Source organism: Vicugna pacos, chromosome 23, assembly GCF_048564905.1.
Source record: "Vicugna pacos chromosome 23, VicPac4, whole genome shotgun sequence".
In the NCBI taxonomy this organism is placed as follows: domain Eukaryota; kingdom Metazoa; phylum Chordata; class Mammalia; order Artiodactyla; family Camelidae; genus Vicugna; species Vicugna pacos.
This window is the reverse complement of record NC_133009.1, coordinates 32661410-32678893: the sequence shown is the minus strand read 5'-3', so window position 1 is coordinate 32678893 and position 17484 is coordinate 32661410. Positions and strand designations below refer to the sequence as shown.

The 17484-nt window shown below is 37.3% G+C and overlaps 1 protein-coding gene across 2 annotated transcripts in view; it reads right to left on the bottom strand.

Moving 5' to 3' along the window:
* The window catches only part of CDC73 (cell division cycle 73), an 81978-nt gene that overhangs the window by 63411 nt on the left and 1083 nt on the right, over positions 1 to 17484 (bottom strand). For both annotated transcript variants that reach the window (XM_072948746.1, XM_006203633.4), the window contains exons 2-7: positions 15430 to 15535; positions 10816 to 10885; positions 8966 to 9028; positions 8830 to 8882; positions 6838 to 6926; positions 3064 to 3280 (exon numbers count right to left, since the gene is read on the bottom strand). In XM_072948746.1, coding sequence (XP_072804847.1) covers positions 3064 to 3280; positions 6838 to 6926; positions 8830 to 8882; positions 8966 to 9028; positions 10816 to 10885; positions 15430 to 15535 — 598 coding nt within the window. The remainder of the gene's footprint in view (positions 1 to 3063; positions 3281 to 6837; positions 6927 to 8829; positions 8883 to 8965; positions 9029 to 10815; positions 10886 to 15429; positions 15536 to 17484) is intronic.

The following is a 17484-nucleotide window of genomic DNA, read 5'->3' as shown; positions in this document are numbered from 1 at the left end:
TGAACCTCCAATGCAACATGACTTCTCTTCTCTGGATGACTGAGAGCCCTGTTCCCTTGGCTTGGACCACCTGTCCCACCTCACTACTTTTTACTCTTCAGGTATCATCCCCTTTGCTCTTGACCAAGTGAGCCACCCGCCCTAGCAGCAGCATCCCCATAACGTCCTGTGCCACAATTACTGCTTATTTAGTTTTCTGTCTTCTGTTAAAGAACACCACCTCTATTAAAGCCAGGATCAACACCTCTCTAGTCAGGGCCTACCACTTGCCTGGCTTGAAGATGTTAAATAAATATTACACAGATAAGCACATACACAAAAGGGCAGACAGCCTGAAACACAGCTTTCACCACTGCCCCAATTAGAGCCTCAGCAGTTCCCATAATTCTTTATGCACAGCAAATAAATGTCTCACAACCACTTCCCACTCTCTTGAAAATTATGGCACCCCCCAAAGACTTTTAGTTTACATAGATTACAGTATTTATCACATGAGAAATTTAAACTGAGATATTTTAAAAATACCAATTCCTTCAAAAAGGAAAAAAAACTTACTCCATGAAAAAAATAATTTTTACAAAAAACTATCTTCCAAAATGCACCAGAAGGAAAAGATAAGAAAGAGTGGCACTATGGAAAATTTAGGAAACTATTACAGTCACAGTAGAGAAAAGAAATCTCCCAAATTCTAAATTTCTCATGAAAGCTCTCATTTTATTATTGGCAACAAATATTGTCAGCTATTTTCTTGAAGTTATAGGCTTTTTCCCTCTCATTTTCTAAAAAATGTCTGCCAAATACACAAGTCTGAATAACACAGCTATTCAAATTTTTGAAAAATGGTTTTCTGTATAAAAGCAGCTCGGTCAGCATGCAACTTAAACAATGTCCAAGTGCTGTTGGTGGAGACAACCGTTACATTCTGGTGTGCAGAAGTGCTCTGTATGGCCTGACTTCATCATAGAAGATACCAGAAAGATGTTTACAAAAAGGTCAAGTTTTAATAAATTTTAAAATTTCACCAAGGACATCATTAGTGGGTGAGAAATAAAATGGTTATTTGCAAAGTTTGGTGCCAATGCTCTGATTCATGCCAAGATGCCAGCAGGTAAGCAGCCACTGCTTTTGCACCAGCAGTGCAACATCAACAAAGTGACAAATACAAATAAAGTCTTAATTCTATCATGAAAATTGTTAAAATTATGAAAATCAAATTTTACTACTTTAAAAATGATAAAGTACTACAATGAGAGAAACAAACTCTAGAAGAATCAATCAAAATGTTACTAGCTGTTTTTGTGTGGCGTAATTACAAGCGACTATTATTCTTCTTTTAATGATCTCTTATCAGTTTTTCAACAGTGAATATACACTAGCTTATGTAAGTTTAAAAGTGTGTTTTTAATGACACTATAATATGAGGTTGCCTTACATGGGGTGCTTGCAATGGTAATATAACTATATGAGTATATATTTTTATTTCTTACGGAATCCTGAACCTATCTCGTGATCCAGAAAATAAGAAAGCCCTGAAACCTGGGAATAATGAAGATCTGTCTAAAATCACAATGCCTTTTAGGGCTATGAGTATCTAAAAGGTTTTTTAGAGTTTGGAAGGTGAAAACAGTATACAGAAAGACTATCAAAATAGTCAAAATAGTTGTTTTTGATTTTTTTAAATGTTAACACTCATAGAAGCAAACCTAGCTATCAAATAGTTCTTCAAGTATTCACTTATTTTTTAAATTAGACATTGGTGCCAGCAACACTTAAGTTAAATTAGAACACTAAAGTTCTGAAACAGTGGTACAATCCTGCCACCTAGAGTCCAAAGAAAATTGTTCATTTCAAAAATTACAATGAACACTGGCAGAACAACGTTAAGTAACATATGCATCTATTAAGCATATTAGACAGTAAAAATAAGTATCTACAGACCACTTTATTTTAAATACAAAAATGAAAATCTACTTATGTTCTCTGATTTCTCTATAGTTCTAAGCTTTGGAGAAGGATTCTGACTCTTGACCTCAAGTACTTTGTAAAACAAGTCCAAGCACAAAAGAAAAAAAGTTCTTTCCTTCAAAAACTCTTTACTAGTACTTTTATTCTTACTAATATGGCACAATAAACTTAAGGCCAGAATCCAAAAAAATCTGCAAACAAAACCAGTCTGCGTGCACCGATGTTTCGTTCACTTTCGTCAGTAATCTCACAACTTCTATAAACCTTCTCATCAAATCGACTGAGAACTATTACACATCAGTGAAGCATTAGCATTTAAGGGAAGACTGGGAGGCAGGGAAGGAAAAGACAAACAAAAGCAAGTAAGTGAGACAGAATCAAGGGAACAATTTTGGAGATCTACTAAGATGCTGAATCTCCAGTATCTTTCAAAAATTAAAGCACACTACCTCCTTTAATCAGCAATTCACTTCTAGGAATTAATCTTTTTGCTATATACACATAAATGTACAAAGGTCTATGTACAAGGATATTTTCTAATTCAACTGTCTGTAATCATGAATAGGAAGGGCAGGGAGGAGGAGGAGGGAGAGGAGAAAGGGCAGGAAGAAAGTACACAATCGCACAGGAAAAAAACCGAATACCTCCATTAATAAGGAATAAACAACATTGCTACAGCCACACAACAGAATATAATGTAAAATACACTCTATAAACGTGTGCTGACTGATTTTCATAATTTCTCTACTTTGTGAGGAAAAAATTAATAATGGTATTAATGACCAGAGACTTGCTGTCATTCCCTGTTCACTAGGTTTAAGCAAAAATCTCATCAAGAAGAAAACTGGGCGTCTCTTTGGATTTACGAGAGAGGTGGAAATCAAGAGACTCGCACTTGGATTCAGACTTTTTCATCAGCTTCCTTGGTGACCCTCACCCAACCAAGTGCTCAGATGGAATGGTGAGTATGGCCGCCTAGAAATCTACAGTACTACCGACCTTTCAGACATACACTGAACCCTCCTCCAACTAGGAAGTTCCAATCACAGAGCAAACGCACATGCTCACTCTAATGAACAAGTAAAACATCTGAATTACCTTTCCCGTGCTCTGTAAGATAGTTGTTCGCGTCCTCCACACTCTCTCTCTGCTGACAATGTCCCGGGTCACGTCTACTTCAGCGTCCACAAAACTCCTCTGTTTTAGGGCAGTGATGTCATCATCTAAGTCAGTCTTGATGGTAGATCTTTTCTTAGCCATAATTTTGGCTTTGATTGCGGCAATTTTTTCCACTGACATAGCTTCAGACAAAGACCTGAAAGCAACTTCTTTTTTAATACTCACAGCAAGGATCTCTTAAGCACATCATAAAATAAATGGTTACATTTATAAGTTCCTGGTAATAACCCTTTAAGTCACAGATTTCCTTCTTATATATAAAACTGACATACTTGGTATTTTCTAATTATGTAAGACAGAGTCCATGTAGAAATATTACACTATAAGAAAACTAGTAATTTTTCTTAGAAAGAGCATTGCAAAAAAATTTTCACTTTTTTTTCATCTCTTCCTCTCCCAAAAGAATTCATTAGTATGGCCTTTTATATGAGATATTACATGCTAACCCCCCCATCCATGCAAATTATACAAACACACACATGTGAGCACGTGCATGCACCACCTTGGAAGAGAAGTAAAAAAATTTTATTCTGTAAAGAATTCAAAGTTTTTTTCCTTGAAATCTATTTCAAGGCTTCAAACCTATATGCCTTAGTGTACGACATATTAATTTTATAGGTGACAGAGGCTCTTAAATGCCACAGAAACATATACTCCTTTTAAAGTCTGGAAGATAAAAGGATATTTTCGTTTTATTTTTCTTCCTTTACTTCATTTTCAAATAACAAACAGAGCTTATGTCTTCAGAATTATTTGGAAAAAAAAAAGACTTAGCAATGAAAGTATAGATTTAAGATAATAATCTTAAGCTTAGTGTCATTTTTCACAGTATAAAATAAGAAAAAGAGTTTGGATACCTTAACAGCAGTTGATAAGATTATTACTCTAATCACAAGATGGCAATCTTGAAATATGTTTAAACAACATGTGGAAAAAGGACAGGAATTCCTGCAGGTTTAAATACGGTAGTATTATATAGTATGCTTTATTTACATTAGGTATGAAGGAACTTTACAGCAGAGCTCAATGTGCATTAGCATCTGACTTATTTTAACATTATTAAACACTCATTAACACTAGGCATCTTCCCCTTAAAACCTAAAGCATACCAGCAAACCTTGACCCAAATTCAAATGCTTTTCTAAATTATAATCACATATGCACTGGACATTCCATCACTGGACTTGTACTTCCAGCCAAGATGAAGTAACAGGAACCGGATTAACCCTCCTGCCTTGAAACAACCAGTCAAATATACAAAACAACAGTTTACTCAATACTCGGTCCAGTAGTGAAAGACAGTGATCTCTGACAAATCAAACTAAATGGGGGAAGCCCTATGAATGCCACAGTTTATGGCCTTGAAAGCTTCCAACATGGCATAGGGAACAAACCCAGGCAAAATTTAGTGAATTTTCTGATTTGAGGAAATGGAGCTGGGATTCCAGCAAGATCAAGGTGTTGGGAACTCACAGGCCAGAGTGCCTGAGAGGAGAGAGCTACACAGAGGTCCCTGTCAAGCCTTCCAGCAGTGGGGGGAGGTATAGGTCAGTGGTCGAGCACATGCATAGCATGCACAAGGTCCTGGGGATTGAACCCAGGACCTCCACTGAAAACAAGAGAAAGAAAAAAACATGCTGAAGTTCCAGCAATTAAAAAAAAAATACATATGAGGCCCAAGTATTCCAGCAGAAGAATACTGATTAGCACATAAGCACACGAAAGTTAAAACTAGGAACAGAACCATCCAAGAGCATTAGCGAAAGTATCGCCCAGTCTCACACCAGGTAAGGAATAGTACCTGCTCCCACCAACCAGACTGAAAACCTCACACTCTTGGGCATTAGGTAGAGTACTCAGCATGGTCTCGCCCCAGCATCAGTGGGGAGTAACCACGCTAACTGAACACTGTTCAAATAACAAATCTTAAAATCAAGACTCAAAAAGAACAATCTGTTTCCGAGTGATTTAATTAAGTCCCAAAACAAAACTAAAGAAAATTTAGAAAAATACAAAAGCATCTAGCACTCAACGATGTAAAATGCAAAATATCTGATACCCAAAGATGATAAGGCATAAATTAAAAGGAAAATATGAGCCAGAATGAGGAGAAACCTAAATTAAAAACTGTTTGCCAGTCCGCAGATGCAGCACTAGCAGACAAAGACATTAAAATAATTAATATAACTGTTCCACATGTTCAACAAGTAGAGAAATGGATCATACATTTAACCAAATTGTAGAGATGAAAAAATGTTGGAGACTAAAAATGTAATGTATGAGTAAACTACAGAATTATAGAATTTATCAAAAATGAACAGAAAACAGAAGCCAAAAAAAGAGAAGAAAGAGGAAAAAAAGGATCCGAAAAAGGAAAAGAGCATGAGTGAGCTGCTAGAACAGCTTCAAGCAGAGTGTGAGAAATCAGGCCAGAAAGAAGGAAAAAGAAAAATTATTTGAAGAAGCAATACCAAAAACTTTCTAAATTCAATGAAAGCTATGAACCCAAAAATCCCCTCAAAAAGCTCGTTGTACCCCAAGCACAAGAACAATGAAGAAAACTCCCCCAAGTCATGCAATAATTAAACAGCTCGAAACCAGCAACAGAGAAAATTTTTAAAGTAGTCAGAGGGAAAAAAAGACACATTTGAAAAAAACAAAAAGGATGACAGCAGATTTCTAACCAGAGAGAATGTAATCAAGAGGGCAGTGGTACAGTATCTTTAAAGTGCTTTAAAACATGCAGTTTAGAATTCTACACCCAGTGAAATTTTTCTAAAAAAAAATAGGGGAAATAAACTTTTTCAGAAATAAAGCTGAAAGAATTAATCACCAGCAGACTTGCACAAATAGAAATGTTGAATTCTTTCAGGAAGAAGGAAAAAAAGGGTACACACAGGTCTACAACAGGAAATGAAGAGGCATGGAAATGGTATATAAAAATTTTTCTTACTATTTAAATCTCTTTAAAAGATAATAGTTCAAACAAGAATACCAACAATGTACACTGGTGTTCATATATAAGACATATGACAACAGTACCACAAAGGCCAAAAAGAAGGACAGAAGAACACTACTGTTAAGGTTCCCACACTACCTGGGAAGTGATTCAACACTGAAGGTGGACTGTGATGCTATAAACCACCCACACTGAAGAAACCCCACAGCAATCACTAAAATAAAATAGTTATAACTAACCAGCCAAAAGAAAAGATGTAAAGGAACTACAGTATATGCTATTTAATCCAAAAGAAGTCCAAAAAAAGTAGAAAGAATAGAAGAGACAAACAGAAAATAGCAGCAAAATAATAAACTAGAATTAAGCATAGCAATAATTATACTAAAAGTAAATGTTTAACACATGGAACTTTACAGAAAAATTTGCTGACCACTGCTATAAACCAACAAGAGACTTCATGATAAATGAGTGACTTGGATTATGGAGTAATTTTTGAAAAAGAAAAGATCAGTATGATAACAGAATCAAGAAGGCTTTCCAGAAAACACAAGCAACACAAAGGCTTCCAACCCCCCCCAACACTAAACACGCTCAGGCATCTTCGTCTGAAATTCGGGCACAGAGGCGCACAGTGAGGAGCGCACGATGTAGACAGCATGTTAATATCCCTCTTTCCATATATACTTAACTTACACTGACACTCAACTGCCTACTCTTACTAAAGAAGTTCTTACCTGATCTGTTCAGTCTGCACAATTCCTTCTTTGTGACCCTCCAAACGAGCAGCCAATCTCTCTTTATCAAGGCGTACACACTCTTCATCCTGAAAATAATCACTCATTAGAATTTTACAAATGCATTTGTAATAAAGGCTTAACACATATTACTCAAGTTCCTTAGAACACTGATTTTAAAGACAACTGCAGCCTCGATTCTCAACCAGATCCCAAGGTTTCTTTCTCCGAGCATAGTGTCTAGCAGGTCTTCAATATATATTTTCTGAACTAAAAACTGTCTGTGTAATACAGCTATCTGTGTTAAATTAATTTTGACTTGACAAATGCTCTGGAAAGAATTGCATTATGCTATTTCTTGCTGATTGTTAAAGTTACCATTAACCTAGCAAATCTGCATGTCTGCTATATTCAATTTGCTCAAGCAATTAAACCATGATTTCAGCTTTTTCCAAATAAGTGGCACCTCTAAATTCACTCATTTTGAATATAGTGGGTCACAGACTCCTTTCATACAAAGAGAGTTGGGGAAAATTTCAATTTTACTGCCACAAGATTGTTACCCAGCATAGTGGAGAGGCTAGGAGCCAGACTACTGGGCTCTAACCCTGGTTATGTGAACCTCAGCGCGTCACCTTTCTCTGAGCCTGTCAGCTCACAGCAGACACAACAGCACTGCTAACTCCAGCAGGTGGTGGTGAGGGTTACGTGACTATCACCGCGCACAGAGCGCTAACCATGAGCATCATTATCACTATGTGAAGAACATCAGGTCTGCGACTCAGAGAATGCTTATTCAAAACTACATTTTCTTAGCACCAAGTCTTGTCCACGGTTCTAACATATGTACTTACCAACCAACCCTGCCCCTTTAACAGGTACCTTTCTTACCTGTCCTTAATTGTGGGTGCTTTGCTGTGTGCGTAGCAGCAAGAGGTACATTTGTTTTTTGTACAAATGTGAAATGAGAAGACTTAGTTTCTAGTAACATCAATACTATTGATGACCACAAACGTTATTTCCACATTGTTAACTGATATGTAGCCAGTTTAGTCATTTGTCAGATTTTAAGTGTGCCTCTAATGCATAATCTTCCGTTTTCAGAGGGTTTTATATGTAACTGATCTGGCGCTTGTTACAAATTTAAACGAATAACACTGTAATTATACGACTTAAACTCCTAGGTTTAACTGTCTTACGCACTACACTAGCTGGCCAACAAATTTTCTTTCCAACGGTAACTACACTTCTTACGTGGCTTAATTTTAACACGAACTATCTTCATTTACCAATACCAACACTTCATTTGGCGGCTATAAAATTCTACCACGAAGCAAGCAAGCTGGTATGTCAGGGCTTTAGGAAGTGCCCGTGGTGAGCACTTGATGTACACAGCTCCTAAGGGAGACGCAAAGGGGAGGGGACAGTTCAGCGGTAGAGCGCACGCTTAGCAGCACGAGGTCCTGGGCTCAATCCCCAGTGCTGCCACGAACCCTAAGCAAGTAAACAAACAAAGCGAACTCCAGACCTCCTTATTCCAGGGCCAGGCAAACACCACCACAAAGCCCACGTCTGGCCCGGTACCTGTTCTGTAAAAGTTTCTTATGAGAGCACAGCCTCACCCGTCCATCTCTGCCTGCGAACACAACAGTGGCAGCAGGGCAGCTGGACCAGGACCACAAGGCCCAAAAAGCCAGAAGTATCTACCGTGTGGCCCTTCACAGGAAAAGTCTTCTGACCACCGATCTGGTCCAACACTCTCACCAATAATGATATAAAGGTAAAGAAAATCGAGTCATTTGTCCACATAGCTTGTACGTAAGAGATGCTAAACTACAGCTCAAGCTATTTACTGATGGACTGTTCATCCTAATATAACTATTTTTCTAGGAGAAAAAGCTCTTAGGACCATTATGAGCAAAAAGTTCTTATTATTACACAATTCCAACCTCCAAAAAAAAATGAATCACCTTTAAAACAAAGTTTCATTACCTCAATTCGTGGTTTTTTTGCTTCTGCCAAAACTTCATCTGCAGCTCGTTTAACTGCAAGAAAAAAAGAAGCAAATAAAGGTACAGTTTGAGGATAGGTTTATGAAAGTTCAAGGTAAACATGCAACAAGACATACCTTGAGTAGATCTCTGAAGACCTATTTCTAGAGGGGCGCTTCTGTCAATACTTGCCGATGTTGCTGGAGATTTAAAAAGATTTCTGTCAGAAGGTAAATATTTGAATACATACATTGTATTTTATTACAAGTGGAATGCTCAAGATTTATTGTATTTCTTACTTTATACATAGTGATTTCCCCTTAAAAAATTTTAAAGCAGGTTTGTAAAAGCGTTTGATTATAAAAGATTAATCTGTATTAAAAAGTCTGTAAGAGGACAAACTATTTTTGACAATTTAGCTTATAAATTGAGATAATCTGACTGAAATCAACTTCAAAGAACATACTCCAGCATCACATGTACATAAAGTGTGTGTACATGGGAGTAAACATACAAACGTGTGCATACAAGGGAACATTTGAGCACAGCTCCGAAGGAGGTAGTAAGAAGTGATGAGCACAGCTCCGAAGGAGGTAGTAAGAAGTGATGAGCACAGCTCCGAAGGAGGTAGTAAGAAGTGAGCCATGTGACAACGTAGAGTAACAGAATTTAACAGAGGGAAGAGCAAGTGCAAAGGCTCCAAGGTTAGGCAAGCCAAGAGCACCGGTGAGACTGGACTCCGGTGAGCAGAGAAGATTGGCAGAAGACAGGTCACAGAGACGCGGGCCGACGCAGGACCACGGAGGTCAGGGTGAGGAGTGTGAGCCTTATTCTCAGTGTGATGGGTTCAATCGGGATGGCCTTGAGCAGGGGAGGGACATGACCAGGCTTATAGGCTTTTTCAAAAACAGGTCCATCTCTGGGAAGCAGAGGCTACACTGTAGGAAACAAAGAATGAGGGCCCCTAGAGAGCCATGCCGCAGTCTGAAGAGGGAGGATGGAGCGGCAGGGAGACAGCGGTCAAAGCTGTCATACCTCTGAGGGTAAAGAAAGAGGACGTGCTGATGGAATCGACGTGAGATGGGAGAGAAATCTCTGATTTCTTGACCTAAGCAGCTACACGAATGGGACACTGGTTACTGAGGTGGGAGCACTGGGAGAATGGACTTGCTGTTTCAGTTCTGCAGGGAGAAGGGAGGGAGGAATTGGCACTCTGTTTTAGAGACATTCAATTTCAGATGCCTGCTGAATGTCCAAGGGAAGATGCCGACAATGAATCTGTAAATCAGAACCTCAGGAATGCATTAAAAATAAGGAAGCAAGTAAAAAAAATGAGGTGGACAATGAGTAGGAAGAGAACCTCAAGAGTCTGGTGCCCCAAATGCCAAGTGAAGAATAGCTTCCAAAAGGAGTGAGTAGTCAACAGTGTCAAATGCTGCTGAGAGATCAAGTTAGCTGTGAAATAGGAGAGACCAATCAGCAATCCTTAAGTCAGTACTGAACTTGTAAGAGTGATTTCAGCAAGATGGTGAGGAAAGTCACGCTGGAGGAGATCCGAGAACCAGGGAAAAGAGGAAGCAGGATACCACACAACTCCTGCAAAGAATTTTGTAACAAAAAGAAGATAAGTGGAGCAGTAGAGAGAAGGAAGGTGGGGGGAGGTTGAAATTTTTAATGAGATATATTACCTTACATATTCCAAAGGGAATAATCAGAATGATGCAGGATGCAAGAGAGAAGCAAAAATTTACAAAGGCAGAGTCTCTGACAGTGTGAAAGGAGACGGACTCCATACACGAGGACTGGTCTCAAGAGTAAAGACAGTGCGTTCGCTGCGACAGGAAAGAAGCAAGCACAGGGACATGGCTGTAGAGGAGGTAATTTTTTACTGGGAATACAGATTCTCTTCCCACTGATTCTTATCTCACAGGGTGAAAAAAAGAAACAATGTCTATTTAAGAGTGAGAACAATTCAAAAATTACTCACATGCTTCACCATTAAGATATCCAAGTAGATCTTTTCGGTCAGGTCTTCTAACCACAGGAATATTTTCAGTCTAAAGTCAAAATTTTAAATTAGATATCAAATCAACAATTATAAGAAACCTGGTAAAGACAAACATCATGTAATATCTGAATTTTACCCCAACATTTCTTGATAACAGGTATTTAGAATCATGTTTATAGAAGATAACTACGTTAAGAGAACCTAAAAAAATTCTTGAAAATTTAAGCATATTAATTTTTATTCACTCTATCCTTGAAATTCTAGTAAGATATACAAAAGATGAGCATTAGAAATAAAAGAGTAATCCTATCCCTATTCAAAATACCAACTGTAGTCTTTTATTCCCCTCTTGGTTTATTTTAAGTATTTATTTCTTTATTTTATTCATGATGATTTGCATTTCGGGGTAAATACCTTTCTAGTCCCACTGCTTGCTCATTTCATTCAAGGTTTCCAGGGTGCTTTCTTTTCTCACACCCAAACCAGACGTTCTCAAAATACTGTACTTGAACTCTTCCAAATAAACTAAATTAGCCACTAAGACTAAATTTTCATAATTAACAGTAAATAGTGTTCCAAGCATATACACTGGGGAAAAGACAGGCTCTTCAATAAATAATGTTGAGAAAACTAGGCAACTACGTGCAAAAGAATCAAACTGGACCACTTTCTTACACCATATCCAAAAATAAATTCAAAATGGACTGAAGACTTGAATGTAAGGATAAAGAAACAAAGTCCTAGGAGAACACACAAGCAGTAGTTCTTTGATTTGGGTCTCAGCAATATTTTTTGGATCTGTCTCCTCAGGCAAAGGCAACAAAATAAAAAAATAAATAAACAGACTACACCAAACTAAAAAGCTTTTGCACAGTGAGGGAAACTATCAACAAAATGAAACGGCAATCTACTGAATAGGAGAAGATATTTGCAGAAATATACCTGATAAGGAAGTAATATACAAAATATGTAAAGAACTCACACAGCTCAACATCGAAAAAAGGAAAACACACAGATGGCAAACAGGCACATGAAAAGACACCCAACATCACCCATCATTAGGAAGATGCAAGTTAAAAACACAATGAGATGCCACCTCACACCAGTCAGCACGGCTATCATCAAAAAGTAAATAAATAAATGACAAGCATGGATGAGGACGTGGAAAAAACAGAACCCTCATGTACTGCTGGTGGAAATGTAAACTGGTACAGCCACTATGGAAAATTATAGAGGTTTCTCAAAAAATTGAAAAAAGAACTACTGTATGATTCAGATTTATCTGAAGAAAACAAAAACATTAATTTGAAAAGACATCTGCATCTCTATGTTCACAGCAGCATTATTTACAACAGCCAAAATATCAAAGCAATCTAAATGTCCAAGGTGAATGGATAAAGATATAGTGTATATCTAAAATAAAATCTTGCCATTTGGGACAACACGGATGGACCTAGAGGGTATTATGCTAAGTAAGAAAGATGGAGAAAGATAAATACCATATGATTTTACCTGTATATGGAAACTAAAAAACAAAACAAATCAGGAACTAACTCACAGATACACAGAACAAACTGGTAAGTTGCCAAAGAAGGGGGGTGGGGTTGGGCAAAATAGGTGAAGGAGATTACAAGGTACAAACTTCCAGTCATAAAATAAGTCAGTCATGGAGATGTAATGAACGGCACACTAGAGTCAGTAGTGCTGCAGTAACTCTGTGTGGTGACTGCCCTTTAGCAGACTTACTGTGGTGATCAACTCACAATGTACTTAACTGCTGAATCACTATGTGGTACACCTGAAACTAATAAAATATTGCATGTTGGATATACTTCAATAAAATTAAAAGGAAAAAATAAAATTATTAAAAAATAGGTATGCATTTTTATAGCATGGAAAAAATTTAGAAGATTATAGAAAAAAATGTTAGTGGCAGTTTTTTCTTTCTACATTACATATTTCTTTCCTTATGCTTGAGTATGTATAAACTTTATAAGCAGGAGGAAAAGATTAAGAAATTAAATCTGGGAAATGTATCTGTTTTGGTAAAATGGGTAATTTTCCTTTAGTCTCCTATATTAGCAACTTGTAGAGAAGTAAGCAAAACAAATAAAACCATATACTTTAGGCACCAAGTCATCTTTGGGCCATGAATTCAATGAATCCTGTCATTACCACAATTTTCCATATCACTTTTATACTGTAAACAAACAACAACAGAGCACAGGGAAAACAGGTGGTTACAGGATCATATAGTCACAATTCCTTTGTCACTTTATTAAAGTAACAATGAAAAAGAACCCTTAATATCTTTGGCTAATTAACTTACATTGATTACATTTCACTGAACCAAACATTCTTCACACTCTTGAATGAACTATATTTAATCACTTAAAATTACTCTGGTTTTTAAAAGTTAGATTAAATTTTCATTTATGCTTCTGAGTATAAACAAATAAGAGCCCACAGATTTTCTGTGCTTGTTTTTAAAAACTAGTCTATGTGGAATATCATAAACAGGTAAAATATTTGTTATAAGCAGCTCATACGACTCAATAAGAAAAAAATAAACAACCCAATCCAAAAATGGGCAGAAGACCTAAACAAGCAACTCTCCAAGGAAGACATACAAATGATCAAAAAACACATGAAAAAATGTTCAATATCACTAATTATCAGAGAAATGCAAATCAAAACTACAATGAGGTATCACCTCACACCAGTCAGAATGGCCGTCATTCAAAAATCCACAAATGACAAATGCTGGAGAGGCTGTGGAGAAAGGGGAACCCTCCTACACTGCTGGTGGGAATGCAGTTTGGTGCAGCCACTATGGAAAACAGTGTGGCAATTCCTCAAAAGACTAGGAATAGACTTACCATATGACCCAGGAATCCCACTCCTGGGCTTGTACCCAGAAGGAAATCTACTTCAGGATGACACCTGCACCCCAATGTTCATAGCAGCACTATTTACAATAGCCAAAACATGGAAACAACCTAAATGTCCATCAACAGGTGACTGGATAAAGAAGATGTGGTATATTTATACAATGGAATACTACTCAGCCATAAAAACCAACAACATAATGCCATTTGCAGCAACATGGATGCTCCTGGAGAATGTCATTCTAAGTGAAGTAAGCCAGAAAGGGAAAGAAAAATACCATATGAGATCGCTCATATGTGGAATCTAAAAAAAACAAAAACAAACAAACAAACAAAAACAAAGCATAAATACAGGACAGAAATAGACTCATGGACAGAGAATACAGACTTGTGGTTACCGGGGGGGGGGGGGGGGGGGGGGAGAAGGTGGGAAGGGATAGACTGGGATTTCAAAATTGTAGAACAGATAAACAAGATTACACTGTATAGCACAGGGAAATATACACAAAATGTTATGATAAATCAGAGAAAAAAATGTGACAATGAGTGTGTATACGTCCATGTATGACTGAAAAATTGTACTGAACACTGGAATTTGACACAACACTGTAAAATGATTATGAATCAATAAAAATGTAAAAAAAAATTGTGAACATAAACAGGTAAGATATTTGAATTAATTTTCTTTAAATTACTGTGACTAACTATGATACTACGCCTCAGCACTGGGTCACTAATGACTTATGTATACATTATCACCAGCAGAAAAAGGGATGCGTCTACTCACAATGTAACAGGGGCAATGAGTCGGGAAAACTTATTTCAGAAATGGTCCGCTCACAGAAAGAGCAAATCACACAAGGGAGTAAGGAGAAAACAGTATTTATAGAACTACAGAACTGTAGAATTTGGCCCTTTCAAGTCGTCAAATATTTAAGAAAAATAAGAGTTAATATGAAGTGACTAAAGGTCCTAAGGGCCACAGCAACAAATACAACCCTTCCCTAGAGACATAATCTAAGAGTAAACCAAGCATCTGGATCATCTTTATTACCCCAAAATGAATGGATATATCCAACAAAACATTCTAATTAGTGTCTGATTCAGTTTTTAAAGATCTAATGTAAGTTAACATAGCTTTATACAGTAAGATGCTATTTTATCCCACTATTTCCCAAGTCCCAAACACTTTTGCCCTACATATTGTTTTCCGATACATACTTGACACTAAATATGTACTTCTTGTTCAGGAAAGTAATGTTCAAACACTCAGATGCAGAAAGCAGGCATCTTTCAATCATCTGAATGCATTCAATAAAGCATGAAAAAAGTTTTTAAATTGATTAAAAATTCATTTAAAAAAGTTGTCTGTTAATCTCGATTCTTTCTGATGTCAAAAAAAATTTTTTCTTGAGATTAGAGTGCTGAATACCAGCGTCCTTCCACATGCTCATAAATTTTTTTAAAACATCCTTATACATGGCTTTGAAAAATCTGTTGTTATAAACATTACCCACATCTTACATGAAAAAAATAAATCACAGGTTAAAAAAATCTGCATAAATCACAGTGGTCTAACTTTGACCCTCCAGGAGACTTCCATACAAATCTTTCATTCTTTCGGTCTGAAACCCATGAGGGAAGTTATCCAGGCCAAATGATACCAACTATCAAATCAAAAAGTTTTTAAATGAATTCTACTTACAGCTGCACGTCGGACATAAACTGGATGAGACAGGTGCACATTATTAAGCAGAAATAGGATAGAATCCAATGTGTAGTACTCTCTGGGTTGGCCTTCCTTTCCAGTCCTGAAATAATTAAGACAAGATTTTTACTCACAATTCTAATACAACTCCTTGGGCTTAATTATACGGATTAATTCACCTACACCCCCTTCACTATCCAACAACAAACTTATTAACATGACTAACAAAAACACACACAGAGTATGACATCTAATAAGTGAAACTGTCATTAAGGCAAAAGGAACACAAAGGTAGACAATGACAAAAAGTAAGAAGTAAAGAGACCACACCATATTCATACCTTGTTAATACAGACTTTTTAGACTATGGCCCCAGTTAGATTCTGGGCTTTGTCAGTAGAGAAAGAAACCTCATCAGTTACAGACTAGAGAGGATTCATGAGAGAAAACAAGGAACCTGATGAGAACCTCACAACTACCACTGGTGCTAAACTTACAAGAAATGCATCCTGCCCCTGAGTAAGACACTGCTTAACTACACCTTGAAGAACATTCTTAAACACGACAATCAATTTCAGAGGTATGATTCTTACACCACCCCTCAAACTAAACCAATGATGTACACCCAAAATGAATTCTACCTGGATAAAACAAAGTAGTCTACAGGTGCAGGCTCTTTAATGCAAGCACGTAACACTACTTGCTCAGCAAATGTTAATGTCCACTCCCAGCCTATGACACTCCTATTACATTCTCCCTGTCTAGAAATACCAACGCCAAATACCAATTATTATTTGAATTCATCTGAATACAGCCCAATATAATCATCTCGAACCCTGGCTCTATTTCCACTTTCCTTCTAGATTGATGTATTTCAAACCACACATCACTTACCAATTACTGTCCTATGAAGTATAACACATAGGTAACAACTTGGTATTTCCTTACAATATAGAAAAGAAAAAAATTGAATCCACTGGTGCAGTGATTAATGCTTAATGTCATGTATGTGTACGCACTTACACATACGTGGAGATTAACACTAAATTAGAATATATTTATTGGTGTGATTCACTGTTGTGAAAGTTTGAAATTTACTATTCTAAGCACCCCCTTTCTCACTCCTGGCTTCACCGAATGGCTGCCAGAGCATTTCCTTTCCAGCTCTCATGCCTTTAAGCACAGTTTCCTCATCCTGGAAGCCCTAACCCACCACCACTTCACCCCTAGACTTTCTGTCCATCCTTTAAAGCTTTTCCATTTATTTGCTCGTTCATTTATTCAAGAAAAGCCTGCAGCCTGTCTACGTGCCAAACTCACTTCTATGAAATCTTTCTTAACACCCTCAGCTAGAAGTGATTGCTCTCAAGAGCTGGAATTCGATTCTTATCAAGTTATGTTTTAGCTCCTCTCCTCTGACTGAGTTAACCTCCTTCCAAGCCACGACTGGGGTCCTAAGAATTATTTTCTAGTTCTCAGAACGGACAGCCCTACACCGTAAGAACTCAACCATCTTTAAAGAAAAAACAATCAGTTAAAAATCCATTGAGCCCCTAGCTCTCGTGAGTGGGGCAGAGGAGGACTCCTAGCCTATTCTGGTTTGGCATGCCCCATTCAAACAGATTTTTCCTCAAAGAAACTCCCAAAGAAATTTTTTTAATCCAATCAAATGTAATTCTGCCTGTGCAAATTCCTTCTGGAAGGACAAAGCCCAGGAAACATGCTTTATCCATCAACATTTCATAAAGCTAATTAAGTCATAAGCCCTGGAACCCAAAAAAACTAAAAGGCAACTAACTAAATTTCCCCTCGCTTTTCAACATTTTTTCGTAAAGCTCCAGCTCCCATTCAAGCGAACAAAATGCGTATGAAAGTTCTGGCCCAGGGTTCTAACTATCCAATGAAACGCCAATAAGAGAGACATCACTCAAAAGATCCCCAACGATTAAACTTCTCTGTAGATGTTTTCCTTAAGGACTTCAATTCAGGAAAACCCACCACCTGGATCAACATTCCAAAATACACTCTCTTTAGAGCACATTTCCCAAAATC